The following is a 26,607-nucleotide window of genomic DNA, read 5'->3' on the forward strand; positions in this document are numbered from 1 at the left end:
TGGCAGTTCCTCAGAATTACCATATGACCTGGCCATCCCATTTCTAGATATACACCCAAAAGAATTGAAAGCAGGGACTAACAGATATCTGTACACCAGTGTTCATAACTGCATTATTCACAATAGGCAAAAGGTAGAAGCAACCCACCAAGTATCACCATTAATGAACGAATGGATAAAGAAAATGTAATATAGCAATACAATGACTTATTATTCAGCTATAAAAAGGAATGAACTTGAGACATGATGCAACATGGGTGAACTTGAAAACATCCTGTTGAGTGAAAATAGCAGGCACAAAGGTCAAATATTGTATGATATAATTTACATGAAACAACTAAAACATGAAAACTCATAGGGGCAGAATATAGATTACAGAACACCAGGAGTATGGGCAGGGGTGGGGAGTGGGGATGAATGCTTAATGGGTACAGAGTTTTAGTTTGGGATGATAGGAAGTTTTGCTAATGGATGGTGTTGATGGTAGTACAATATTGTAAGTATAACGAACAGCCTGAATTGTATATTTGAAAGTGGTTAGAGCAGGAAATGTTATGTTGTGTATAGTTTACCATGATTAAAAAAAATAATTAACCATAGTTGTATGAGTTTATTTCTGGACTCTAAATTTTATTCTGTCGTCTATATGTCTATCATTATGCCAGTACCACCTTGGTTTTTTTACCCAAATAGTGAAGATATATATATGACATAAAATGTGCCAAATGTGTGCACTTCAGTGGCATTAATTACATTCACAATGTTGGGCTACCATCAACACCATTCATTACCAAAACTTTCCATCACCGTAAACAGAAGCTCTGTGCCCAGTAAGTAATAACCCCCACTTCCTCCCAAACCCACCTTTGGTAACTTCTAGTTTCTATTGCTACAAATTTGCTTGTTCTAGATATTTCATACAAGTGGAATCACACAATATTTGCTCCTTATAGGCCTTGCTTATGTCACTCACTATAATGTTGTAGCATGTATCAGAACTTCATTCAAGCTGAGTAATATTCCACAGTATATCTCACACTTTGCTATCTATTCTTCTGTTGCTGGGACCTTGGGTTGTTTCCACCTTTAGACTGAATAATGTTACTATGAACATTGGTGTACAAGTATTTGTTTGACGCCCTGTTTTCAACTCCTTCTGGTGAACACGCTGGAGTGGAATTACTGGGTCTTATGTTTAATTCTATGTTTAACTTTGTGAGGTACCACCAAACTGTTTTCCACAGAGGCTGTATGTACCCTTTTACCTTCTCAACAGCAGCACAATAGAGTTCCAATTTCTCTACATTGCCCGACATTTATTTTCCTTTTTTCAAATAATAGCCGTCATTGTTGGTGTGAAGTGGTATCTCATTTTGGGTTTGATTTGCACTTCCCTAATGGCTAATGATGTTGAACATCTTTTCATGTGCTCACTGACCATTTGCATGTACTCTTCGGAAAAATGTTGAAATCCTTTGCCCTCTTAAAAATTGGGTTTTCTTTTGTTGTTGAGTTTTGGAATTTTTAAATATTCTGCGTATAATGTCCTTATCATATATATGATTTGCAACTATTTTCTCCTATTCTGTAGGTTGTCTTTTCATTTTCTTGATATTGTCTTTTGATGTGAAAGTTGTTTAATTTTGATGAAATCCAGTTTATTTTACCTTCTGTTGCTCGTGCTTTTGGTGTCACATCTAAGAACCCATTGCTAAAGCTAAGGTCATGAAGATTTGCTCCTATGTTATCCTCTAAGGGTTTTATGGTTTTGGCTTTTATATATAGGTCATTGATCCATTTTAAATTAATTTTTATATATGGTTGAGGAAGGACTCCACCTTTATTCCTTTGCATGTGGAAATCTCACTTTCCCAGCACCATTTGTGGATGACCATACTGTTTAATTACTGTAGCTTGTGGTAGGTTTTGATATCGGGAAGTGGGTCTTCCAACTCTGTTCTTTTTTGAGATTGTCTTAGCTATTCAGGGGCCCTTGCATTTCCATGTAAATTTTAGGATCATGTCCTTTTCTGCAAAAAAAGGCAGTTGGAATTTTGCTCGTCAGTTTTTGCTTGATATTTGGGGACTATTTATTTGGTATTCTCCGTTGCAGAGTCAGGATCTCAGAAGTGATCCGAGGGTGATTCTGAGTATTTGAGTTTAAAGGTTAACTTAACCCACCTCCTCGAACCACCACCACACACGTTAGGTGATACAGTGGACTGTCAATTCAGCAGGTGGGAAATGCTGAGCGTGCAGGCCGGCCTTGGCTTGGAAGGTCACTTCCTTTCCCCTCTGCCCTTCCCCACCTTGGACACCAGGACAGCCTGAGTTCTTGTCTCTGCACAAATGGCTAGAGGGCTCCTAACGGATTCTTTCAGTCTAGGATTCCTTCCCTCTTCCGCAGTCCTAGCCCCATGCGCTCCTTAAGCCTCACTGAGGGCTCTGGTCCTAACTCCTGCATCCCAGCACTTGGAGGAGGCTAGTTCTCTCTTTGCATAACCTTGGAGAAGAGCCGGGCCCTGCCTGGGGCACTCAGAAGCAAAGGCACGGCAAGGATCTGGGGTGTGGGGGACGGCTGTGGAAGATGACTGGCTCTAATGCATAATGTAAAAAAAAAAAAAAAAATTAAGTGCCTGGGCATTTGCCCAGTGCAGAAGTTCCCAGCCGCTGCAGTCACCGCTCCTGCTTGGCCCTTGGAGTCCGGCTTCCTGGTGGGAATGCAGCGGAGTTTATCTCGCCTAGCCACACTGGGCTCCTTGAGCCGTCGGCTCCTCTCCTTGCTCAGGGAGTCTAACGAGTTCCCAGGGGCGTTCGCAGACCCGGGAAGCCGGCCAGGGGCCTGGCGGGGGCGAGCTGCGCGCCAGGTGCTTCCGTCCTTGCCATGGCTGCTGAGACGCCATCTCGGCGTTTTCACCATGGGCCTCTGTTTTACTGGCCTCTGAGGCATTAAATCTACTTGATGCAGGGGTGGAAAGCATCTGGGGTCCCTCTCTCTACGAGAGGCCCCCTGTTTCTCTGTGAACTCCGTGGCCAGTGCCTGGCCCCAGCTTGGTCTGGAAAGGCCCACTTGCTGGCCGAGCAGGGACTGGCCAGACCCTCAGGTATCTGAGCCCAAACCAGTCTGGGGTCCAGCAAGGCTGGGCGCACCGGCGGGGGTGGGGGCGCACCGCGGGTGGGACGCCCCGGGAGCAGGTAACGTGAGCATGCGGAGGCCACAGGCTTCCGAGAGTGGCACAGCAGCAGGGCAGGGGCCGGCGACCCCACAGGGCGCTGCCGGGGCCCCTTCCGGCAGGTGCAGCTGGGTCTCCTGGGACCCCGCCCAGGCTAGAGCCGCCGTCAACCTTAGGCCGCCGGGCCTGGGCCAGCCCCCCAAACTGCACCGGGGGGTCAGGAAGCAGGCGCATGACCGTCGATCAGAGGTAGGTGCCGTTTCTGGAGACGTATTTTCATAAGTTATTTTTTCCCCCATAAAAAATGAATTGGGGAAAAAAACAAGAAACAAAGAAAAAAATGAATTGGGGGGTGAATTGTATGGTGCGTGAAAACGTCTATTAATAAAGCCACTTAAAAATGATTTGGGATTAAAGAGAAAAAAAATTTAAGTGAATTGAGGGAGGGGGGCTTTCGACTCTAGAATTGATCTGTGTTTAATTAAAAAGCTTCCCTCAAAGAATTTTTGAGCTAAAATGATACCACGTGTGTCCCGTGGACTCTGACCCCTGACCTCCCGGCCCGCGTTAGGGAACCAGGAGCTTGTCCAGCCGCCTTGTCGGGCAGATGGGAGGCGCCTTCCCCTTTCCTAATCTGAAAAATGAAGTTATACGGCATTTCCAGGGCGGCCGAGAGACCCGAGACTGGGTAGGGAATAAAAGCGCTCGAAGGGAAGCGAAGCGCGCACGGCTCGTTCCTCCCTCACGCGCGCTCCGCGCCCTTCCCCGCCTCTCCCCACGCCCCTTTCTCCCGCCCGCCGCCTCGCCCCGGTCCCTCCTCGATCCCGACCTCTGCAGTGATCACAACCGCCTGCGACCGGAAGCCCGGGCCTGCCCGCTCGGAGCTCGGGGCCTGAGGACCGACGTCCGGAGCCCGGCAGCCCCGCCGCGCCCCGCAGCCCGCCCGCGCCCGGGACCCGGTAACCGCGCGCCCGCGCCCCGCGTCCGGCACCCCGCCCCCGGCCCCGCGACCCGCCGACTCCGGGGCCCGGAGGGGTCCCGGCGCGAGGCCCGCGCCGCCTGCCCTCCTGGCGGGCCGCGTCCTCCGCGGGGAGTCAGGAGTCTTGTACCCCGTGGCTGCGTCGGCCTCCTGGAGAAGTCGGGGTGGGTGGGGGACGGCTGGGCTCTCCGTGTCCGGCCCCTTCGGCCAGGTTGCTGCACCTGTAGGAGAACCCCGAGACCGAGAATCCTGCGGTGTGCCCCGAGGCTGTCGGTCCCTAGGCCCCACCCCTTGGGGTGGAGAGCCCCTCCTCTGAGAAGCAGGGGTCTGCTGGGGCCGGAGGCTCTAGCCCCGAGGTCGTGGTCTCGCCCGGTAGCGCCCCCTTGGAGGAACTCGCTCCCGGCGGCACAGTTCCTCCTGTGTCCCCGCCTTCTCGTCATCCACTATTGGTCACGGCAGTTCCCGTCTGTCTCCACTTGGGAGTAGAGTCCAGGGGAATGACCAGGCTACCTAGGAAGTCTTACAGCCCCGGGGTCCCTTGGTCCAGTCCCCTTCTGATACGTGGAGTCCCCAGGCCACGGGCCCAGCACAAGTGCTTGATGTTCTCCCCCAGCCTTCACCGCCTCCCCACAGCTCCTTCTCTTTCTGGGCCTTGCTAGTTGGTTACGCTTACATGGAACCCAAAGATGGATACCCCTGGGCAGCTTGGCCCTCTCCTCCTGGAAGTGCTGCCCCCGGGGTGTTAGCTCAGGGCAGTCCCTGGTCCCAGGACGGATAGCAGGTCTGTGCGTTAGGCTCTGCAGAGTCGCGCTGACCAGGTCAGCCCCTTTTGTCTGCCCCCTCCTCCTCCCAGAGCCATGCTCAGAACAGAGACCCGGGCTGAGGAGAGGGAATTCCGTGACGGTTTATCCCACCGCCCTGCCTGCCCCTCCCTCGTGCCTCTTCTTCGGCAGCTTGGTTCTTGGTTTCTTCTTGGCTTGGTCCTGTGAAGCTGGTCTGGCGGCCCCTCTTCCTCCTCCAGGGTCTTGGAAGTTTGCACTGGCTCTGACCCTTAACACAGAGTGGGGAAATTCCTCCCTCTATGCCCGTGCCCCCTTCCAGGGCTGGCTGCTCCTTCCTCTGTGTGCTGACTTCCCGGGCTCCAGCTTAGGGCGCCAGCATCAAACTCCAACATCAGAACTCCAGCATCAAAAGCCCTTCCTCTCTGTCCTCTCCCATGCCTTGTATCTGAGAGTTCCACCCACCAAGGGGTGGGGACTCAACGCCCTACTGACGTGGCCCAGTCAAAGCCCTAATATAACTTACTCATGCCCTGGTGCAGACCAGGTTACAAACATAACCCGTATCTATTTTTGGAATTCATACCATATCACACTGCCAGTCTCCCTGCTCACTACCCCGTAGGACTGTTCTCTGTTTCTGCACTGGATATCCTTGCGTTTATGGGCAAGGCGTGACACGTGGCAGCCCCTGCAGGACCTGCCCTGAGCTCCAGGGTGGCAGAGCCACAGCGGAGGAGCCCCCACTCCCTCCAGGTCCACGCTATCTTCCTCCTACGTGGAACGCCTCTGGTGGCTTTACGGAAACGAGCGCAGGCTCTGGCACTGAGCGCTGTGTCTGGTCAAGTTCATTCCCAGAAGTGGGTGTGGGGTTTGAAAGCCCAGCCCCTGACCCCAGCTCCTAGATCCAGGGAGAGGAGCGCAGAGCTCGAGCCCAGGTCCTGGACGTGGCCCCTTATGGGTTAGGTCTGTGGCTGGGGTCCCCACTCCCCACCTCCAGCCAGAGTCCACGCAGGCCGTGGCCAGAGAGAGCCAGCACCTCTCGTCCTTCTGCGGTTACGCTGAGAGGTTGCAGCGTTCTCACCTGCCACCTGGAAAGCCTCTAATTTAGACTCATAATTGAATTGAGTCCTGTTGGGGTTCCAGGTGTGGGTATTTTTTAAACCTCCCAGGTTGCTTCCAACAGACTGCCAGAGCTGAGATCCCTTAGGTTAGGGGCAATGTCCCTAAATAACCAGTTACCGTGGATTTTTTTATTTAGCAGATGTTGGACCCAGAAGTCTCTGGAAAGACTGTCTGACCCAGTGTGTCTGCTCTGTCCTTATCAGGAGGGAGAGCAAGATGACAATTGCCTTTTGCTGCTGTTACTTTCCTTACCCCAAGCCCTTCTTCCTCGCCAGTGAGAACCTCCTTTCCTCTTTCGCAGCGTGCTCCAGAACGCTTTTCCCCCAGGGTCAGTGTGGTTGCTTTATTTTGCTGGAGGCGTGGAAGCACAGAGGGTGGTGATTTGCAGCCACCAAGGACGCTGGTATGGGAGTGCAGACAGGGCTCCGGGCTCAGTTAGGGGCCGTGACCCTGCCGCCCTGTCCTGAGCTCCGCCTAGGGGCCTGTGTGGGTCCGCGTCGCCCTGCCGGTGCTGTGGGCTTGGGGCAGCTGCCTCCGGGACTGTGCCCTCTGCAGGCTGCCGGCACCATGCGCTACGTCAGTACCCGGGGGACGGCCCCGCCAGTGGACTTCGAGGCGGCGCTCTTCTCTGGCTATGCCCCTGACGGGGGCCTCTACGTGCCTGAGGAGCTCCCGCAACTGGACAGAGAGACCCTGCGCGCGTGGAGCACGCTCTCCTACCCCGGCCTGGTGAAGGAGCTGTGCGCCCTCTTCATCGGCCCCGAGCTCATCCCCAGAGCTGCCTTAAACTGTGAGGCCCGGCCCGCCCCCCGCCCCCTGCTACCCTGGCCCCCCAAAGCTTGAACCCGGATGCCCTGCAGAGCTGCTCTGCTCACTTACCTCCAGCTCGGGGCTCTTTTCCAGACTCTAGAACCTCAGAATTGGAAATATCACCCAAAGAGTTCATCTACCCCTGCTCCCACCTCCAACAAGATGAGTGCCAGAATGATCTGCAGCGAAGTTTTCCCTTTATTTACTTTTAATCTAAACCTTTATTTTTATGTCAGTGTTACAACTACTCCGTTGTCACAAGATGATGGCTACGATAACGATAAATCTGCCTTAGTCGGCAGTTACGCTTCCCCCTTGTTTTTGTTCGTTCCTCAGTTTGAGGGATTTGGGACGAGGTCCGCTCGGACTGCTGCAGGCTGAGAAGGGAGTCGATGTCATGGGGCAGAGGAACGGAGCTGGGCTGCTTGCAGGGAAGAGCCTCTGGGTTGGGGCTGCCTCATCACCGCAGTTCTGTTGTCTAGGGCAGGCCGGAGGAAATGGGGAGCAGGAGCTGGCTGCATACGTGCTGGATTTCAGGGCCCCACCAGTACAGGAGCAGTCCAAAGGCTTTAAGTCTTAGAGAAATAAACTTAAAAAGTAAACATAATGGGAAGCAGATGTGGCTCAACAGGTTGAGCGCCTGCTTCCCACGTGGGAGGTCCTGGGTTTGGTTCCCAGTGTCTCCTAAAAACAACAACAAAACAAACAAGCAAACAAAAACAATTCAGGGTAGCCAATGTGGCTCAGTGGTTGAGTGCCACATACGAGGTCCTGGGTTCAATCCCTGGCCCCAGTACCTCAAAAATAAATACATAAAATAAAAATAAAAGTAAAGAGGGAATGCAACTATGGACTAAAGTAGACTTATTATTATTCTAGCAATGGAAGGACTTGTATCATTGATATAAAAGCAGTGGTCACTAGAGGTTCTGAGGGAAGAGAGAAGGAAGAATGTTCCAAAAATGCCCAACCAATGGGGCAGTTTTGGAACATCAGATTTGTTCTGAATGATTTTGCAATGATGGATACAGGCCATTATACATTTTGTCAAAACTTATAAAAATGTGTGGTGCAAGATGTAAACTTTAATGTGAACTATAGTTAGTGACAGTGCTTCAGTATGCTTCAGTATGCACCCATCACCTGTAAAATGTATCGCACTAATGAAAACTGCTGTGATGGGGGAGGAGGTGGTATATATGTGCTCCTCCTGATGTAACAATTGGTAATCTAAAGCTTCTTTTAAAATTAAATGAAATTTTAAAAAGTAAGTGGAAGGTAGAATAATTGTGATTAGGGGATTTAGATGTTATATCAGGGAAATAGCTTCTCATATATTCCCAGATAAAGCCAAGGGAGCAGGGTAAAAATCTTTTCAAGACTAAAGATTTCACAATCACCCCGAGTAGCTTGAGAGTTGGGAAACGACCCAGACTCCTAAGTTGCTTTTTGATTTCTTTACATGGTAATTTCAGAAGGGACCTTGAGAATGTTTCCTGGACCAGCTTATCTCAAACGGTTCATATAGATCCCCAGGGATCTCATTAAAAAGCAGATTCTGATCCCATAGGTGTGAGCGAATTCTGCATTTCTGTCAAGTGTCCAGATGGTAGTGGCACTGCAGACCACCTGTGAGCAGCAGTGTGTCACTAGCAGTGGTGCTGCGGGCCGCCTGTGAACAGCAGTGTGTCACTAGCAGCGGTGCTGCGGACCGCCTGTGAACAGCGGTGTGTCACTAGCAGTGGTGCTGCGGGCCGCCTGTGAACAGCGGTGTGTCACTAGCAGTGGTGCTGCGGACCGCCTGTGAACAGCGGTGTGTCACTAGCAGTGGTGCTGCGGGCCGCCTGTGAACAGCGGTGTGTCACTAGCAGTGGTGCTGCGGGCCGCCTGTGAACAGCGGTGTGCCACTAGCAGTGGTGCTGCGGACTGCCTGTGAACAGCGGTGTGTCACTAGCAGTGGTGCTGCGGACCGCCTGTGAGCAGCGGTGTGTCACTAGCCTGTGAGCAGCGGTGTGTCACTAGCAGTGGTGCTGCGGACCGCCTGTGCGCAGCGGTGTGTCAGTAGCAGTGGTGCTGCGGACCGCCTGTGAACAGCGGTGTGTCGCTGGCAGTGGTGCTGCGGACCACCTGTGAACAGCGGTGTGTCGCTAGCAGTGGTGCTGCAGACCGCCTGTGAACAGCGGTGTGTCACTAGCAGTGGTGCTGCAGACCGCCTGTGAGCAGCGGTGTGTCACTAGCAGTGGTGCTGCAGACCGCCTGTGAACAGCGGTGTGTCGCTAGCAGTGGTGCTGCAGACCGCCTGTGAACAGCGGTGTGTCACTAGCAGTGGTGCTGCGGGCCGCCTGTGAACAGCGGTGTGTCGCTAGCAGTGGTGCTGCGGGCCGCCTGTGAACAGCGGTGTGCCACTAGCAGTGGTGCTGCGGACTGCCTGTGAACAGCGGTGTGTCACTAGCAGTGGTGCTGCGGACCGCCTGTGAACAGCGGTGTGCCACTAGCAGTGGTGCTGCGGACTGCCTGTGAACAGCGGTGTGTCACTAGCAGTGGTGCTGCGGACCGCCTGTGAGCAGCGGTGTGTCACTAGCCTGTGAGCAGCGGTGTGTCACTAGCAGTGGTGCTGCGGACCGCCTGTGAACAGCGGTGTGTCGCTAGCAGTGGTGCTGCAGACCGCCTGTGAACAGCGGTGTGTCACTAGCAGTGGTGCTGCAGACCGCCTGTGAACAGCGGTGTGTCACTAGCAGTGGTGCTGCGGACCGCCTGTGAGCAGTGGTGTGTCACTAGCCTGTGAGCAGCGGTGTTTCACTAGCAGTGGTGCTGCGGACTGCCTGTGCGCAGCGGTGTGTCAGTAGCAGTGGTGCTGCGGACCGCCTGTGAACAGCGGTGTGTCGCTGGCAGTGGTGCTGCGGACCACCTGTGAACAGCGGTGTGTCGCTAGCAGTGGTGCTGCAGACCGCCTGTGAACAGCGGTGTGTCACTAGCAGTGGTGCTGCAGACCGCCTGTGAGCAGCGGTGTGTCACTAGCAGTGGTGCTGCAGACCGCCTGTGAACAGCGGTGTGTCACTAGCAGTGGTGCTGCGGGCCGCCTGTGCACAGCGGTGTGTCATGGCAGTGGTGCTACGGGCCGCCTTTGAACAGCGGTGTGTCACTGGCAGTGGTGCTGCGGGCCGCCTGTGCACAGCGGTGTGTCACTGGCAGTGGTGCTGCAGGCCGCCTGTGCACAGCGGTGTGTCACTGGCAGTGGTGCTGCGGGCCGCCTGTGCACAGCGGTGTGTCACTGGCAGTGGTGCTGCGGGCCGCCTGTGCACAGCGGTGTGTCACTGGCAGTGGTGCTGCGGGCCGCCTGTGCACAGCGGTGTGTCACTGGCAGTGGTGCTGCGGGCCGCCTGTGCACAGCGGTGTGTCACTGGCAGTGGTGCTGCGGGCCGCCTGTGCACAGCGGTGTGTCAGTAGCACTTAGAGCAAGGATGATGGGTGTTGGGAGTGTGGGGCTGGGGAGAAGAGGACGGCGCCAAGGGGGTTCCGATCGCCGGCAGGGATGGCGTTGCCTGGGCACTTGGTGGGGCTCTCAGGTCGCCACAGACCTACTGAACCGGAATCTGCATTTTGCCTACCGAGGTTTGAGAGGCACTGCCCTGCTCTGGTGAGGCTGGGTATAAGCCATCCCAGGATCCTGGCATCACAATTGAGATTGAGCTAACAAAAAGCTTCCCGCCTTCAGCAAGGAGAATTAGAAGAGGGGAGACCTTGATTTGTTAGGTGACTGTGTAATTGAAGCTCTGTTGGAATACAGGCTCACTAGAAATTCAGACAATTAAAGAAGCATGTATAAAAAGAAAAACGAAAAGTCCTGCAGTGCCCGTTCTGCTCCCCAGCGGGATTACTATGAAGAATCTGTGAATGGTTCGGTGCTTGTCTTCCCAGATTCTTTTCTAAGATTATGCAGTTAAACACGTAAACAGAGTCCCTTAAGGTGAAAATTTCTGGTCCTTTTTAAAAAATCTGGTCGCAGGAGACAGAAACTTTAAACCTGGATGCGTCAGAGACCGGGAAATCCCCGGAGGGGCGAGAACAGGCCTTCACCCGCTCTGCGCCCCTGTCCTCCCAGATCTGATCGACCGGGCCTTCGGCAGGTTCCGGCACCGGGAGGTGGTCGGCCTCGCCAGGTTGAGGGACGGACTGAGCGTGCTGGAGCTGTGGCACGGCGCCACCTTCGCGTTCAAGGACCTGGCCCTGGGCTGCACCGCGCAGTTCCTGCAGCACTTCCTGGAGAAGCGGGAGAAGCACATCACGGTGGTCGTAGGTGCGCGTTGCCGGCCTGCACGCCGCGGCCCCTGGGCGCGGCCTCGCGGGGCTGCACCTACGGGGTGCCCTCCGCCCGACTCTCGGGAGGGACCTGTCCTTCCACAGCAGGGGGCATGCCCTGGACCCTCTGGTAGTCGGCGGGAGGCCGTGCATCCTTTTTCTGGGCACAAAGTCCATGCAGATTCCGAGACTCCGGGTTCACAGCGTAGATTCTCGGTCCCTCTCCTTCAGGTGTCCGAAGGCGGGTGTTGTCACAGTTGGCAGTCATGCTTCAGGGGGCCACTTCTTTCCTTTTCCAGCTCCCTCGTTCTAAAGGGGAGGGTTCTCCTTCCCCCCATCCAGGCACTTCCGGAGATACGGGCAGTGCTGCCATCGAGAGCGTGCGAGGGGCGAAGAATGTGGACATCATCGTTCTGCTGCCCCAAGGCCACTGCTCCAAGACCCAGGAGCTGCAGATGACGACCGTGCTGCAGGACAACGTCCACGTGTTTGGAGGTGGGTGCCGGGGCTCTGGGGTCGGCCCTGCCTTGAATGGTCTGATTTGGGCGGCCAGATGCCTCCTTCCTCCTGCTCTTCCCCCTCTCCCCCTTCGTCACTGGTGTTTTGAGGATGGCACATGCCGTGGCTTGGCACCGGGGCAGTTTCATAAACTGTTGGAGGTGACAGATGCATGAGCCAGTGCTGACGGTGCATCGTGGAGAGAGTGTCACCTCCGTGCAGGTTCAGCCTGCTGGTGCTACAGCTAGAGGCAGCCACCCAGAGCCAAGAGACTTGGGTTTTATCCCAGGCTACCGAAATGGAGAAGGCACAAAAAACGTTACTTATTTTAAGATACGTCAATGCATTTCGACAGCTCCTGCCCTCCCTTAGAGGAAAGAAATGACTGAGCTGTGGGCTTGGCCAGCAGGTCTAAGTATTTAAAGTAGGAAGCCCCTAGGCGGCAGACTTGGCCCAGTGGTTAGGGCGTCCGTCTACCACATGGGAGGCCCGCAGTTCAAACCCCGGGCCTCCTTGACCCGTGTGGAGCTGGGCCATGTGCAGTGCTGATGCGCGCAAGGAGTGCCGTGCCATGCAAGGGTGTCCCCCGCATAGGGGAGCCCCACGCGCAAGGAGTGCGCCCCATAAGGAGAGCCGAGCGCGAAAGAAAGTGCAGCCTGCCCAGGAATGATGCTGCACACACGGAGAGCTGACACAGCAAGAAGACGCAACAAAAAGAAACACAGATTCCCGTACCGCTGACACAGAAGCGGACAAAGAAGACGCAGCAAATGGACACAGAGAACAGACAACTGGGGGGTGGGGGGGAAGGGGAGATAGATAGATAGATAGATAGATAGATAGATAGATAGATAGATAGATAGATAGATAGATAGATATTTAGATAGATAAATAAATAAATCTTGTAAAAAATAAAGTAGGCAGCCCCTGACTGGCAGCCGGTGCTGGTGACACCGCCCCTCAGCCACGTCCTGAAGCCTCGCCTTTGGTGCTTGGGAAAGGCTGGAACCATCCGCATTGATATCGGGCCATTTCTTCCAAGTGGATTTGATCGTCGTGGATGTTGAGCGTGGAGAAAGATGGGGTGAGTGGGCACAGAGCCACTCATTTTTATTTCTACTTCCCATGCTCTGCTGGACCACAGGTGGCCTTAGGGTGGGCTTGGGAATGTGAGCGGCAGGGGTCTTTGTGGAGGTTTGGTCGCCACGGCCGTGGGCAGGCTGTCCAGGCAGGCGGGCTTGCGGTGGTCACTCCCCTGGCAGGAGACAAGGTCGTGGCAGGTGTTCCTTCTCCAGCTGGCCTGGCCTCCTCCTGTAATGCTGGGGGCAGAGGGTGTCTTTTTATAGAACGCCAATAAGGCAGCTTGGTGAAAGAGCTCCCCCCAGTAAAAACGGACCTGGCCCGTGAGAGTGGCGTGAATTTCCTTTGCCTGTTTGTGCAAGAGCAAGCGAAGTCCCCTCTGCTCATGTCATCGGCAAGTGCACAACCCCCCCCCCCCCAGTGAAAAGCCCATGCTTTAGCGAATGCAGGTGTTAGCGAAATCTTACACACGTACCCTGGCAGTAGCCTGTATTTGGCCACATTCTCCTGCAGTCTTTGCAAAACTTTAGTACACAAGATTCAGGCTTTTGAGAGTCCCTTTTATACCCCAGGCACCAAAATTGCCAGCTTTGGATCTAGGGTTCTATTTTCCTAGAACCAAACTGAGGAATGGCTTTTTATTATGATTTTTGTTTGTTTTTTTCTTTGTTTGGACAATAGCTATGTGCCACCTATATGCCACCTACTGCCTGCTCCCCTTATCTTGGCTGTAGTCTGGAAGCTCCATGCCTAACCTGTGGGTTGGGAAACAGTGCCCATTTATAAAATATTGGCACAAAATCATGGCTGATGATGAGTACAGAAAGTCAGAAACGTGTTACTGCTGGAGTGAAGGATTACTTCAGCTTTGCACACATTCTGGGCCTCAAGAAAATAAGGCAACAGATTTTAAAGAAATTAGACTGTGTTTATGAAGAACACTGTTCAAGTACTTCCTTCCCTTTCTGGAACCTTCTGGTTTGGTTTCAAGGAGGATGTGTCAGGAGTGAAGAGCAAATACGTGTTTTTCCCTTAGACCAGGGGTTCTTAACCAGGCCTCCAGGGACCCATGGAAAAATTTCAGGGGGTCTGTGGGCTTGAATTGAAAATTCAGAAAAACATTATTCTTGTGGGGACGTGTTGGTGCTGGCGTGATGTATTTATTGAATAATGCACAGTATAGTGTGGACGTAGTAAGGGTCTCTGGTTTTCACCTGACTGGCCAAGAGGTGCATGGAACAAAAAAGGTTAAGAATGCCTGGATTAGACTGTGCGCTTAGGCTGCAGGATTAGTTGTGTGTTGGACACTGATGTGGGTTTATAAAGTCATTACTTTCCCTGTAAGTTGTATACTTAGTTCTTCTTGAGCAGTGAATAATCGCAATCGCTAGGTGTTTATTGATCCTATTATTTGAGATGCTCTTGACAGGAAGTAACAGAAAATCCATCTCAGACCAGCTCGACTGTTTCCCAGCTTATGTAGCTGAGCATCCAAAGGTGGGGCGGATTCTGACTGGTTGATTGGGGGGCTGGAGAAGGCCTTCAGGGGTCCCAGTTCTTTCCATGCTCTGCCCCGCGTTCCCCGATCCTATGTTTGTTCCTCTGTCAACTCAAGGTACCCAGGTCTCTCTCTTTCTGGCTCTCTCTTTTATTTATTTACTTTATTATTTATTAATCCCCCCTCCCCCAGATGGCTATCCCATCTGTATGCTCATTGTCTGTGCGCCTCCTCCAGGAGGCACTGGGAACTGAACCCGGGACCTCCCACCTGCGAAGGGGATGCCCAGTGGCCTGAGCCACATCCGCTCCCCGCGGGCTGCGGCGTCTGCTGGCTTGTGGCATTTGCTTGTTGAGGCAGGTGCGGCATCTGCTCATCTTTAGGAGGCACCGGAACCCGAACCTGGGACCTCCCATGTGGCAGGCGGGTACCTGCCTGGTTGAGCCCCACCCTGGCTCTCTCTTGAAAGTAGGGAATCTTTTCAGAACCCCAGCCAACATCCCTGTGTGGCCCATCGGCCTGACACATGCCCATCTTGGAGCCAGTCCCCGACCCGGTGGGACTCCGACACCGACTTGCCTGGTCCTGAGCTCCTGAACCAGCAGCTGGCAGAAGGAACAGGAATCCACGGCGGACTTCGACATTCAGCCCCCAGTCTCCCTGCTACATGGTGGAGACAGCCAGAAGGCGAAGCAAACTCAGTGTCTCCTCCGGGGCTTCTCCCCGTAAACGCACCCCCGTCTCCTCCAAGTTTGGATCCAGTGGAGAAACAGACCCGGGTGTCAGATACGCCGGCGTATGGGGTTGACTGCAGCTGAGCTCGACTGGGACACACCAGCCGGACCAGCGCCCAGGGGGTTTCTCCGTAACTAACCCGTAGATTAAACTGAACGCACCCCGCCTCGGGGAGAAGCTCTGCCAGGGTGAGCTTACCCCGTGGAGGAGCAGGAGCAGAACACCGCCCTGTAAGGGAGACGGGGAGCCTGCTGGGCGGGGACTCTTGCCACCCCAGCCCCTGGGAGAGCACACGGAGTAAAGGTGCAGCCTCTCCAGCTGTTGTAGATCCCCGGGCTGCCCAGAGCAAGGACCCGGCAGCGGGTCCGCTTAAACAACGGGAATTTGTTCCTTCTTGGATTTGAGGCCGGGCAGATGTACAAATCCAGGCATTGTCAGGCGATGCTTTCTTCTTGAAGACTGGCCCCCGGCCGCCCTCAGCAACTCCGTCCCATGGTGGGGCACACGGCACCTGCTGGTCTCCCCCTTCACTTCAGGGTTTTGTTGATTTCGGCTCCTTGCTTCTATGCCCTTCTCTCCATCTAACTTCATTCTGCTTGTAAAGGACTCTGGTAATAGCATTAAGACCCCTCCCGATTGAGGGTCCTGAGTGATGTAGCCTCATCAAAAGGTCCCACTTACAGTGGGTGCACACCTAGGAATGGACTAGCTCCAAGAACATTTCCTGGGATACATCTTCAAATCACCACACTGGTTCCCAGCCAGATAAGCCGTTCCTCCTCTTTCGCAGAGAAGTGGGGGCAGTGGGCAGGAAATACAAAGGGAGTTCCAGAAGGCGGGCCTCTCATGTTATAAAGTGATAGAAGCACTGGAAGTGGTCCCAGGGACATTTTCTGGCCTCTGTGAGCTTGGCTGGATAGTCAAGGGCTCCCCCGCCCTGGAGGAGCTTAATATTGAGCCTGGAAAGCGAGGGCGAGGGAGGGCCCAGGGGGTGGGCTCGGCCGGGGAGGGCCGCCAAGGGGAGTGCCGGCCGCCCAGGGGCTCTGGGACACCCTGTAGCCGCCCCTTCGCCTCTCTCCCGGCAGTGGAGGGGAACAGCGATGAGCTGGACGAGCCCATCAGGGCCGTGTTTGCCGACGGGGCTTTCGTCCGGAAGCACAGTCTGCTGAGCCTGAATTCCATCAACTGGTCCCGGGTTCTCGTGCAGATCGCCCACCACTTCTTCGCCTACTTCCGCTGTGCGCCCTCCCTGGACACGTGCCCGCTGCCCCTCGTGGAGGTGGTGGTGCCGACCGGGGCCGCAGGTAACCTGGCAGGTAAGGAGACCCTGGGCTGCGGTGGGCTTCCGAGAGACCGCCGGCCGCCGCCTCCTCCCAGCTGCCCTCCGGCTGCGACCGTGAGGAGGAGGAAGACGGTGTCCGGTTCCTAGGGGGGACAGCCTCCCGGGAAACGTCCCCTCGTCTTCCTGGGGAGGCACCTGGGCGGCAGGTGGAGTCCGAGTGGCCAACGCCAGCGTGCCCTGGCTACCTGTGGGGGGTGAGGTCAAGGTGCCCTCCCCTGGGGTCACAGACTTTACCCCCAGCCTCGGCCGGCTGGTCCACGGGCAGGTGGCTCCACTGGCGCAATCTCTTCCCACCCCGGAGATACAGCCCGGGTGCCCTGGTGAGCTGGAAGGGTGCCCGACGTAGGGCTGCAGACTCAGGTCTGCCACTTGCCAGCTGTGGGGCGGCCCCCGAGCAGCAGCGCATCTATGAAAGGGAGGTTGGATGCGTGTCACCGCTGTCAGGGCTGCTGCGAGGAGCAGATGAGAGCCCTCTGTGTGCGTGACCTTTCTGGGGGTGCAGTAGCCTGCAGGGCACGGGAATCGTGTATCAGCAGCAGCACTTACAGTCACTGATAATCACATCAGTAGGAGACAGCGCGCCTTCATGCTTGATCTGGTCGGGCCCGCTGGAGCGCCCGCCGTGTGTGAGGTCGCCGGGTCCTCCCTCGAGCCCATGAGGAGGGCGCCTCTCTTCCTCCCTCTTCTGGGGAGCAGTGGGCCGGCTCGCCGGGCGGAGGCGGGCTGGGATACGGCCCGGCAGGGCCAGCCTCCCGGGCCTGTTTCTGGTAGCTCCGCCCCTGGATTGCCAGGACCAGGAAGGCATCGTGGTGCGTGGAAGCTCCCGGGCTTCCCCCGCCGAGGACTGAGAGGAGTGGGCTGGCAGCCCGCTGGGGCGCATGGGCTCTGCAGGCTGTGGGTGCCCCAGGGCCTGGCGCTGCCGCGTTTGGGTGGCCCATGCCCACCCCGTGCCTGGCGCGACGAAAGTGCGCGGTGAGGATTGGCGTGGGGCGCCCGCACGCCCCGCCAGGAGCCCTTTGCCCTTTAGCCCCTGGGGCCCTGCCGAGCCTCCGTTTTCTCCTCTGTCCTGTGGGGACGTCGCATTCCCGGGAGGACCCGGTGAAATGAGAATGGGACCGCGTTCTGCGACATACATGGTGATGTCGGGGCGCTTGTCTCTAATTGCCCTTAACTACCGAGCAGAGAGAAACTTCATGAAAATAACCAAAGCCCTCCTGAGCTGCCTCCCGTGGTTGCGCTCTCCCTCTCCGGGGAGAAATGCCTTGTTTGTCCTGTGCATGTACCAGCTGCTCTAGGGTACTGCCCTGCCTTCCCTCGCGCCTCTCCAGGGGACGCCACCCGAAGCCGCTGGCCCTCGGGGGCTGAGTCGGGTAAGGAGCGTGCGCTCCGGGTTTGGGCTGACGGCAGGAGCTGGAGCCCTTTCTCGGCCACTAGCAGGTTTTTCACGGGTCATTTCACCTCCTGGAACCCCGGTTCCTCTGCTGCAAACGGAGCGTTTGGAGGTGGTGGGCGTGCACGTCCGTTCTGGCAGCCTCGGGGTACGGTGATGCTTGTCTCCTCTCTCTCTAACAGTTTCATTGAGCTATAACTCACTGCCATACAGTTCACCCATTTCAAGGGTACAATTCCGTGCTTTTTAAAGTATATTCCCAGGTATGTGCAGCCATCACCACGATCACCCTGGGAATATTCCCATCTCGCCCCTAAGACACCCCATATCCTTTAGCAGTCACTGCTCATCTCCCCCTCCCTTCCAGGCCGAGGCAGCCACTGCACTATCTGCACTGCCTAGGAAAGGATTTTCTGAAGTCATTTCATGGATGTAATATAGCTAATAAAATTACCTATTGAAGTGATAATGCACAACTCTGATTATACCAAAGACCGTTGATTGTATACTTTGCATGGATTATATGCTTTATGAATACTTTTTCCATAAAATTGATTTTTTAAAAATTACATTTCATTTTTCCTGCCCAGATTCCTCACAGAAAGGGGTGAAAATTGTCAAGCCATACTTTCAGGACATTAGAGTAGCTGTGTATTTATTTTTAGCCCTTCATTCTCATCTACCTTTTGGAGAGCCCCCATCCCCAACCCGTTTCATTGCTCATAGACAGGGCTGTCTGGAGAGGACGTTTTGGACCCATCTAAGCCCTCTGCGGACTCTGTCCACACCGTTGTATGGCAGGTATTCCCGAGTATTAGGAGTTATACTCTTCTCAGTTCGTGGCACCTCCTTGAGCAAAGCCACTTACTTATAAGCTGTGTGGCTTTCAGCAAGTTACTGGACCTCACTGAGCCTCAGTGTCACCTTTGGTAAAGGATAATACTCTTCATCTCAGAGGTGGCTACAAGGAGTCTCCTAGCACCCTGCCTTCTGCAAGTGGGTCTTTGATAAATGCTCGTTGCTTCCTTCTTTCCCTCCTTTGAGAAAGCGACAAAGTGCGTTTGATTTTTGGACCTCCTGCACAGGGCTCGAACTAGTGAGCCTCAAGTTTTGCTAGGTTGAACCGTCAGAGAACTGAGGTCACTTCGGAGAGAGAGGCTGGGCGAAGCTGGTTTCCCTGGCACGGTATCGAAGGCGAGAGCCAGTTAGAGCAGAGGCCGGCACGAAAATATTTGCAGAGTTAAACAAGAGCCACGTCCAACTCATCATTCTCTGTCTTTACTGATTCAGTGCCGTGTCAGTGTCCTTCTGTCTTTAGTCATGCTCTCGTTCATGTTACACCATTGGCCATTGTCATATTATAATGGAATTATGTATTTCTGTTTTCTTTCTCCAGCTGGGTTATAAGTTCCTTGAGTTCAGAGACTGGGCCTTATCTATCTTTGTACCTAGAATACTGTTTGGCTTTTTTTTTTTTTTTTTAAATTGGGCTGTTTTTCCCTACTTTGACATGTCTGCCTTTGGTAAAAAGCTTCTCCCTGAGATGACTCTTGTCTCTTCAGCTGAACTGGATGGTCTTTGGAGAACAGAAGCCAAGTTCCTCCTAGAGGTCCTAGCTCAGGGTGGACCTACGGTGGGTGCTAAATTAATTGACTAAATTAAATCCCCACAAGAGGAGATGTTAGCCCACCTCATAAAGAACATTTCGTTATGATTTACAAGGTTCTGCTATTTAGTCCATTAATTTCATTCCATATCAGATAAGATTTGATTCTAGTACAACCAAAGAATAAAAACAGTTTTCTTCTGCATTTATTCCTTCTCAAACACTCTTCCTTTCTCTATATGGATCCGAGTTTCTGACTTAATATATTTTTCCTTCTCTCTGAGGAACTTCTAACATTTCTTGCAAGGTGAGTCTACTGGCAACAGATTCCCTTGATTTTTGTTTGTCTAAGAAAGTCTTTTTTTTTTTTTTTTAAGATTTATTTATTTATTTAATGTCCCCCCCTCCCCTGGTTGTCTGTTCTCGGTGTCTATTTGCTGCGTCTTGTTTCTTTGTCCGCTTCTGTTGTCCTCAGCGGCACGGGAAGTGTGGGCGGCGCCATTCCTGGGCAGGCTGCACTTTCTTTCACGCTGGGCGGCTCTCCTTATGGGGCGCACTCCTTGCGCGTGGGGGAGCGTGGGGACACCCTTGCGTGGCACGGCACTCCTTGCGCACATCAGCACTGCATGTGGGCCAGCTCCACACGGGTCAAGGAGGCCCGGGGTTTGAACCGCGGACCTCCCATATGGTAGACGGATGCCCTAACCACTGGGCCAAAGTCCGTTTCCCAAGAAAGTCTTTATTTGTCCTTCACTTTCAAAGAATAATTTCCCTGGATTCAGAATTTTAGATTTTTGTTCCTCTGTTTTCTTTCAAGATTTTTTTCTTTGTCTTTGATTTTCTGCTCTTTGAATGTGATATGCCTAAGGTGTAGAATTTTTGGTATTTATCTTGCTTGGTCTTCTCAGAGCTTCTTGGATGTGTGATTTGGTGTCTCTCAATCATTTTGGAAAGTTCTCAGCCAGTGTAACTTCGTATTTCTCCTGTTCTTTTCTGTCTTGTACCTCCTTCTAAAATTTCCATTATGTATATGTTATACCTTTTGTAATTGTCCCACAGTCTCGGATAGTCTGTTTTGCTTTGTTCATCCCACCGCCCTAGTTTTTGGTGTTTTTTTTCCTCTTTGCTTTTTGTTTTGGGAAGCTTCTGTTGACATACATTTGAGCTCAATGATTCTCTCCTCTTTATTTCTGTTATGGTGGCTTTAGTTTCTAGCATTTCCTTTAAATTCTTTCTTAGAGTTTCCATCTTTCTCCTTACATTACTCATCTGTCTTGCATGTTGTCTGCTTTTTCTATTAGACCGACCCATGCTAATCACAGTTGTTTTAAATTCCTAGTCTGAAATCTCTGCCACATCTGAGTCTGGTTCTGATACTTGCTCTGTCTCTTCTGATTGTGTTTTCTGCCTGTTAACATGTCTAGTAGTTTTTGGTTGAAGGCGGACATGGTGTATGGGGTAAAAGGAACTGAGGTAAACAGGCTTTTGCTGGGAGGTTGCATGTTTATGTGGCTGGAAGTTAGGCTGTGTTTACTGTTTGCTGTAGCTGTAGGTGTCACACCCAGGCTATTGCCTCTGATGTCCTTGCGTTTCTCCCTCCTGTTGTCTGTGGGTTTTTCTAGAGACTTCTTAACTAGGACATGAGCCTTGTTCTTTTCAGCTGTAATCCCTGCTACGCTCTGGGAGCCCTACGACGTTGGGGTCAGGTGTGGGGGCGGGGCGCACACCCCTAATCCTACCACCAGGGCTCAGTCTTTTAGCAAGCCTGGTGCCCTGGGCAGTGACCTCAGCTGGTTTTTTTTCTCTTTTTTCTTTTTTTTCCCATCCCTTGAGTGAGACAGGAAAGGGGGCTAGAGAGTTCCCTTCCCTGTGTAGGTCCAGTGAAACCAGCTGGTCAGGCTCTCACTACACAGTTTCCTTTGAGGGCAGGACTTTGAGAAAGGGAACAGAACGCTCTAGGCGTGTTTCAGAAGGGTTGCTTTTCCCCTCTGCCTCCTAGAAGGATGAGGGGATTTTTCTCTGATCTTCACTGTGGAACTTGGTGGGTTCTTGGAGATAAAACTCACAACAGCTGGGAGGTTCGCCTTAGGCTGGGCCTCCAGGCATTTTTATCTTTCAGGCTAGTCTCCAACAGTGCTACCCTTTGAGTATTCCCGCACGTATATATCACATTTTGCTTAGCCATTCATCAGTTGATGGGCATTTGGGCTGTTTTCATTTTTTGGCTGTTATGAATAATGCTGCTATGAGCATTTGTGTACAAGTCTTATGTAGACATGTGTTTTCATTTCTCTTGGATATATAACCAGGAGTGGAATTAATGGGGATGTGGTAACCCTGTGCTTAACTTTTTGAGGAAACGGCCAGCTGTTTTTAAAGTGACTGTACGATTTTACTTCCCACCAGCTATGTGTGAAGGTTCTGATGTCTCCATATCCTCACCAGCATGTGTGACTATCTTTTTGACTCTATATAGCTATCCTAGTGTGAAGAGTTCTCTCACTGTAGTTTATTTTTTTAAAAAGTGTGTATATCTTTTAATGAATTCCCCTCCTCTCCCAGATGGCACCCTTGTCTGCTCGTTGTTTGTGCTCATTGTCTGCTCCTTGTCTATTTGTTTTTTCTGTAGGAGGCACTGGGAACTGAACCTGGGGGAGGCAGGCATGCAACTGCTTGAGACACATCCATTCCCTTCTCATTTGTTTTAACTCACTATCTGCCCATTGTGTTTGCTCCATGTCTGCTCGTTGTCAGCTTGTTGTTTGTCTTCTTTAGGAGGCACTAGAGCTGAACCCAGGACCTCCCATGTGCGAGGCGGGTACTCAACTGCTTGAGCCACATCTGCCTCCCTCATTGTAGTTTTGATTTGGGTTTCTCAGATGACTCATGAGGTTCACTATCTTTTCATGTGCTTGCTGGCCATTTATCTTGTTTCTTTGTAGGAATGTCTATTCAAATCCTTGACCCATTTTTAAACGGGGTGATTTTGCTTTATTGTTGAGTTGTAAGAGTCTTTTTATATTCTAGCTCTAAGTCCCTTACCTCCCTTATCAGATATATAGTTTACGAATATTTTCCCCTGTTCTGTGAGTTGTCCTTTCATTTTCTCAGTTGCGTCCTTCGGAGCACAAAAGCCCCAAAGCCCAGAGACTTTTAAATCTCGACGACGTCCGCTTTGCATGTCCTTCGGCTGCCTGTGCTCTGGGCGTCCTCCCTGAGAATGCCCGTCCCCCTCTCGTCTCCTGTGCTCTGGGCGTCCTCCCTGAGAACGCCCGTCCCCCTCTCGTCTCCTGTGCTCTGGGCGTCCTCCCTGAGAACGCCCGTCCCCCTCTCGTCTCCAGCGGGCTGCATCGCGCAGAGGATGGGGCTGCCCGTCCACCTGGTGGCGGCCGTGAACTGCAACGACATCGTCCACCGGGCCGTGCGGCGGGGCGACTTCTCGCTGGCGGAGGCCGTCACGCCGACCTTGGCATCTGCCATGGACATCCAGGTGGGGCCGGGGGCGGGCAGCCCGGCCGGCGGTCAGGCGGGGCTGGATGGAGGTGAGCGCGGCCGGCCCTGGCCTGCTTCCTGCTCAGGTGCCCTACAACATGGAGAGGATCTTCTGGCTGCTCTCGGGCTCCGACGGCCGGGCCACCAGGGCCCTCATGGAGCGGTTTGAAAGAACCGGGAGGCTGCGGCTGCCCAAGGACCTGCACGGCCAGGTCAGTCCCCGCCCCACGCCCTGGGAAGGGAAAGGGCGCAGCCTCGGAACCAGGCGCCGTGTTGGAAAGCCTGTCCGGGGCGTGGGCTCCCGTTCCCCCAGGGCCCGCCGGGACGTGCGCTTTAGGTGGATTAATTTACGGGATGAGGAGGGGCAGAGGAAGCCTGGGTTTAGACCCAGACGGGGTTCGACCCTAAGCCGACTGTGAGACCTTGTTCGAGTTTCTCAAGCCCTGTGCCCCAACTTTCCTCATCTGTTAAATGGGGATAATGAGAAAGCCTGGGGTGGCTGTGAAATTTAAAGCAAATAATGCCTGGTAGGTACTTGGAGTCCTGCTTGGCAATATGCAGTCGCGATCATAATTTTTATTTATTATTATTGTTAATTTCCAACATAATAGCAGCAAGAAGCCACTTTGCCCATCCAGTGTGAGCTAAGATCATTGCACCTCTTGGGTTTTGTTTTGTTTTTTAAAGGAGAAGGGGAAATTTTATTTTCTTAGAGAAATCTAGTGATCTAATTGGGAAGGTTTGATTTTATTTTAATGCAGTGTGGTAATGGTCACTTATTTTATGTTGAAAAACGATAGCATTTCTTACATTGAAATTGCCATTACTTTTCTCCACTACATTTCCACTAAGTGGGCAAATGGAATGTGAATCTTCCCAGTGGCCAGTCCCTCCCACCAGCTCTAATCATTAGAAGATTATGCTGAGCTGGAATCTGCTCCTTCTGGGTTGCATACTGGTATGCAGTCTGAATCTGCTTAAAAACTTTCCCCATATTTGAAGAGAATTCTCATTTACCTGCTGACTCTTCCTGGTCCTAGAGCTGTCCCTTATGTGACGTAATTTTTGTGTGGTTAACGTCCTTCTCCAAGGCAGTTTCCAGAACTGGAGAAAGGTTTCTGGGCTTAGCCAAGCCCATACCAGCTGGAGTGGGATTTCTTCCTGTCTTCTGGAATCCATGCTTCTTTTGATGCAATCAAAGGTCACATTACCTTGATTAATGGTTTGTTTTGACACCCACATACTGTCTCCCCATGTGGAAGAAGTGCTTCATAAAGACAGGTATCCATTCCTGGCTTCTTCCTTCCCTCCTGGCTGTCAACATAGGAGACATTCCATTTGCTGGAATGGCACTGGATGGAGTGCTTTCTAGAGGACAGGAGAGGAAATATGTGCCTTCCAGAGCATGCATCTGGCTTGCATATTATTTGAACCAGTATTTTCAGGGTCTGAACATAGTGGGGCCATCTCCATCTATAGACATGATCCAGGAAAGAAGTTTCACTTAGGGAAGTCATTGAGCAATTTTGCTCTTTCACTCATTCCCATTACATATATCCGCTATGGGCCAGGGACTGTGCTAGGTACTGCAGATAAATAAAACACAGTCGGGAAGCGGATGTGGCTCAGCTGATAGAGCGTCTGCCTACCATATGGAGGGTCCAGGGTTCAAACCCAGGGCCTCCTGGCCCATGTGGTGAGCTGGTCCATGCACAGGGCTGATGCACACAAGGAGTTTGCCCTGCCATGTGGGGGTGTCCCCCGCATAGGGGAGCCCCACACACAAGGCCTGCACCCTGTGCCCTGCGCCCTGCAAGGAGAGCCGTTCCACACAAAAAAAGCGCAGCCTGCCCAGGAGTGGTGCCGCACACATGGAGAGCTGATGCAGCAAGACGACGCAACAAAAAAGAGAGGCAGTTTCCCAGTGCCGCTGGATCATGCAAGCGGACACAGAAAAACACACAGTGATAACCTGCCGCATTTTATCAGGCTGGGGAACAAGACCGCACACCATTGTGCTGACTCTGGAACCAGACCCTTACTGCATTTATTGGCCTAAAACGTAAATGTCTCAACTTAAAATTGGAAAACCAGACGTTTCTTTAGGGGTTGTCTTGTATGGAAGTCGGTCTTGAAACAGAGTCCCGCTGTGGTCCGGGCTTCTGGGGCGATGGCTCCATCCTTGGGGTTTCCTGTGATGTGGGCGTGATGGACCCTTAGGGCCACGCCTCATCGTTTATGCTGATGAGATGAATGGGCGGGGCCAGCCACCCAGGTGGTCATAGTCCAGTCCTGAGATCAGAGCCCGACCTCTGACCTGTTCCTCCAACCTCTGACCTCCAGTGGAGGGGCGGGAGATCCATTTCAACCAGGTGGGCATTGACGAAATCACCGTTGCCGTGCAATGGGATCCCACGGAAAGCTCTGGACGCTGAAGCGGCCGCGGCCTTCCCTGACTGGCAGTGTGCACCAGTGTCCTGGGACGGTCACTGCATCTCACTGGTTTTTTGTTTTGTTTTTTTAAAGATTTATTTTTATTTATTTCTCTCCCTGCCCCCGTTGTCTGCTCTCTGTGTCCATTCGCTGCGTGTTCTTCTGTGTCCGCTTGTATTCTTGTCAGCAGCACCGGGAATCCGTGTCTCTTCTTGTTGTGTCATCTTGCTGTGTCAGCTCTCTGTGTGTGTGGCCCCACTCCTGGGTGGGCTGCACTTTTTTTGCGTGGGGCAGCTCTCCTTGCGGGGCACGCTCCTTGTGCTTGCGGCTCTCCTACGCGGGGGACACCCCTGCGTGGCACAGCACTCCTTGCGCGCATCAGCACTGCGCATGGACCAGTTCCACACGGGTCAGGAGGCCCTGGGATTGAACCAGGGACCTCCCATGTGGTAGGCGGATGCTCTATCTATTGAGCCACATCTCACAGTTATATAGCACTATAGGGAGAGGACCTGGGAGCATCACATTTGGGGCCCTTCCCAGAACACGTCCTCTGCATCTCTGTTGGCTGCTGCTTATTCATCTTTTTGCTCATCGTAATAAAACCGTAATGAGAAGTAGAGCACTTTCCTACTCGGAATTGTTCCGGCAAATTATCAAACGTGATAATTTGCATCAGAGACCCTGTGGTATTATAGGTTGTTTATATAGCTACGTCCCCAGTTAGGGTTCAGCTGCGGGGCTGGTGGGAAACCCCACGTTTGTAGCTCATTGGCCGGAGGTGTGGGTAGCCCAGAAACCCTGGAACCCGGGGCTGGGGTCTGAATGCAGGATCTGTAGCCTGTGGTCCAGCCGAGCCCCAGGCTAACGAGTCAGAACTGTGACGATGCTGATGCTGGACGTTATGTGCAGAGGTTTAACCCCCCACAGCGTTGGGGATCGGCATTTTCTCTGAGCTGAATCTGCACCAAGCTGTGCGTATGGTTCATTTGAGTCCCTGGTGTTTGTCTGGCTGTGAGGTATATAGGTTTTGCTTTTAACTAAAATTTTATTGAAGTATATCACTCGTATATAAACATACATAAACAATAAATGTGTAGTAAAAGTTGTGAACGTACGAAACAAACATGCATACCATTATACAGGGCTCCCATACTTCACTCCACCACCACCACCTTGTATTGTTGTAAAACATTTGTTACAAACTGTGAAAGAGCATTGTCAAAACATTACTATTAACTATAACCCGTAACTTATATTTGGTGTACTTTCCCCCATCCCACCCGGTTATTAATACCGTTATATACTTGTAGTTTGTGAGAGAATGTTCTCGTGTATGTGCTGTGAGCCACAGTCCACCTCTGCATT

The 26,607-nt window shown here is 52.8% G+C and overlaps 1 protein-coding gene across 1 annotated transcript in view; it reads left to right on the top strand.

The window, feature by feature from the left end:
• The first annotated feature begins 4,231 nt into the window (after window positions 1–4,231).
• THNSL2 (threonine synthase like 2) overlaps window positions 4,232–26,607 on the top strand; it is a 30,394-nt gene continuing 8,018 nt past the window's right edge. Inside the window, exons 1-6 of the mRNA XM_004472290.5 lie at window positions 4,232–6,846; window positions 10,969–11,163; window positions 11,508–11,660; window positions 16,062–16,292; window positions 22,656–22,804; window positions 22,893–23,018. Coding sequence (XP_004472347.2) covers window positions 6,462–6,846; window positions 10,969–11,163; window positions 11,508–11,660; window positions 16,062–16,292; window positions 22,656–22,804; window positions 22,893–23,018 — 1,239 coding nt within the window. The 5' untranslated portion in view covers window positions 4,232–6,461. The remainder of the gene's footprint in view (window positions 6,847–10,968; window positions 11,164–11,507; window positions 11,661–16,061; window positions 16,293–22,655; window positions 22,805–22,892; window positions 23,019–26,607) is intronic.

The sequence above is a fragment of the Dasypus novemcinctus genome, chromosome 17 (genome assembly GCF_030445035.2).
Source record: "Dasypus novemcinctus isolate mDasNov1 chromosome 17, mDasNov1.1.hap2, whole genome shotgun sequence".
Taxonomy (NCBI): Eukaryota; Metazoa; Chordata; class Mammalia; order Cingulata; family Dasypodidae; genus Dasypus; species Dasypus novemcinctus.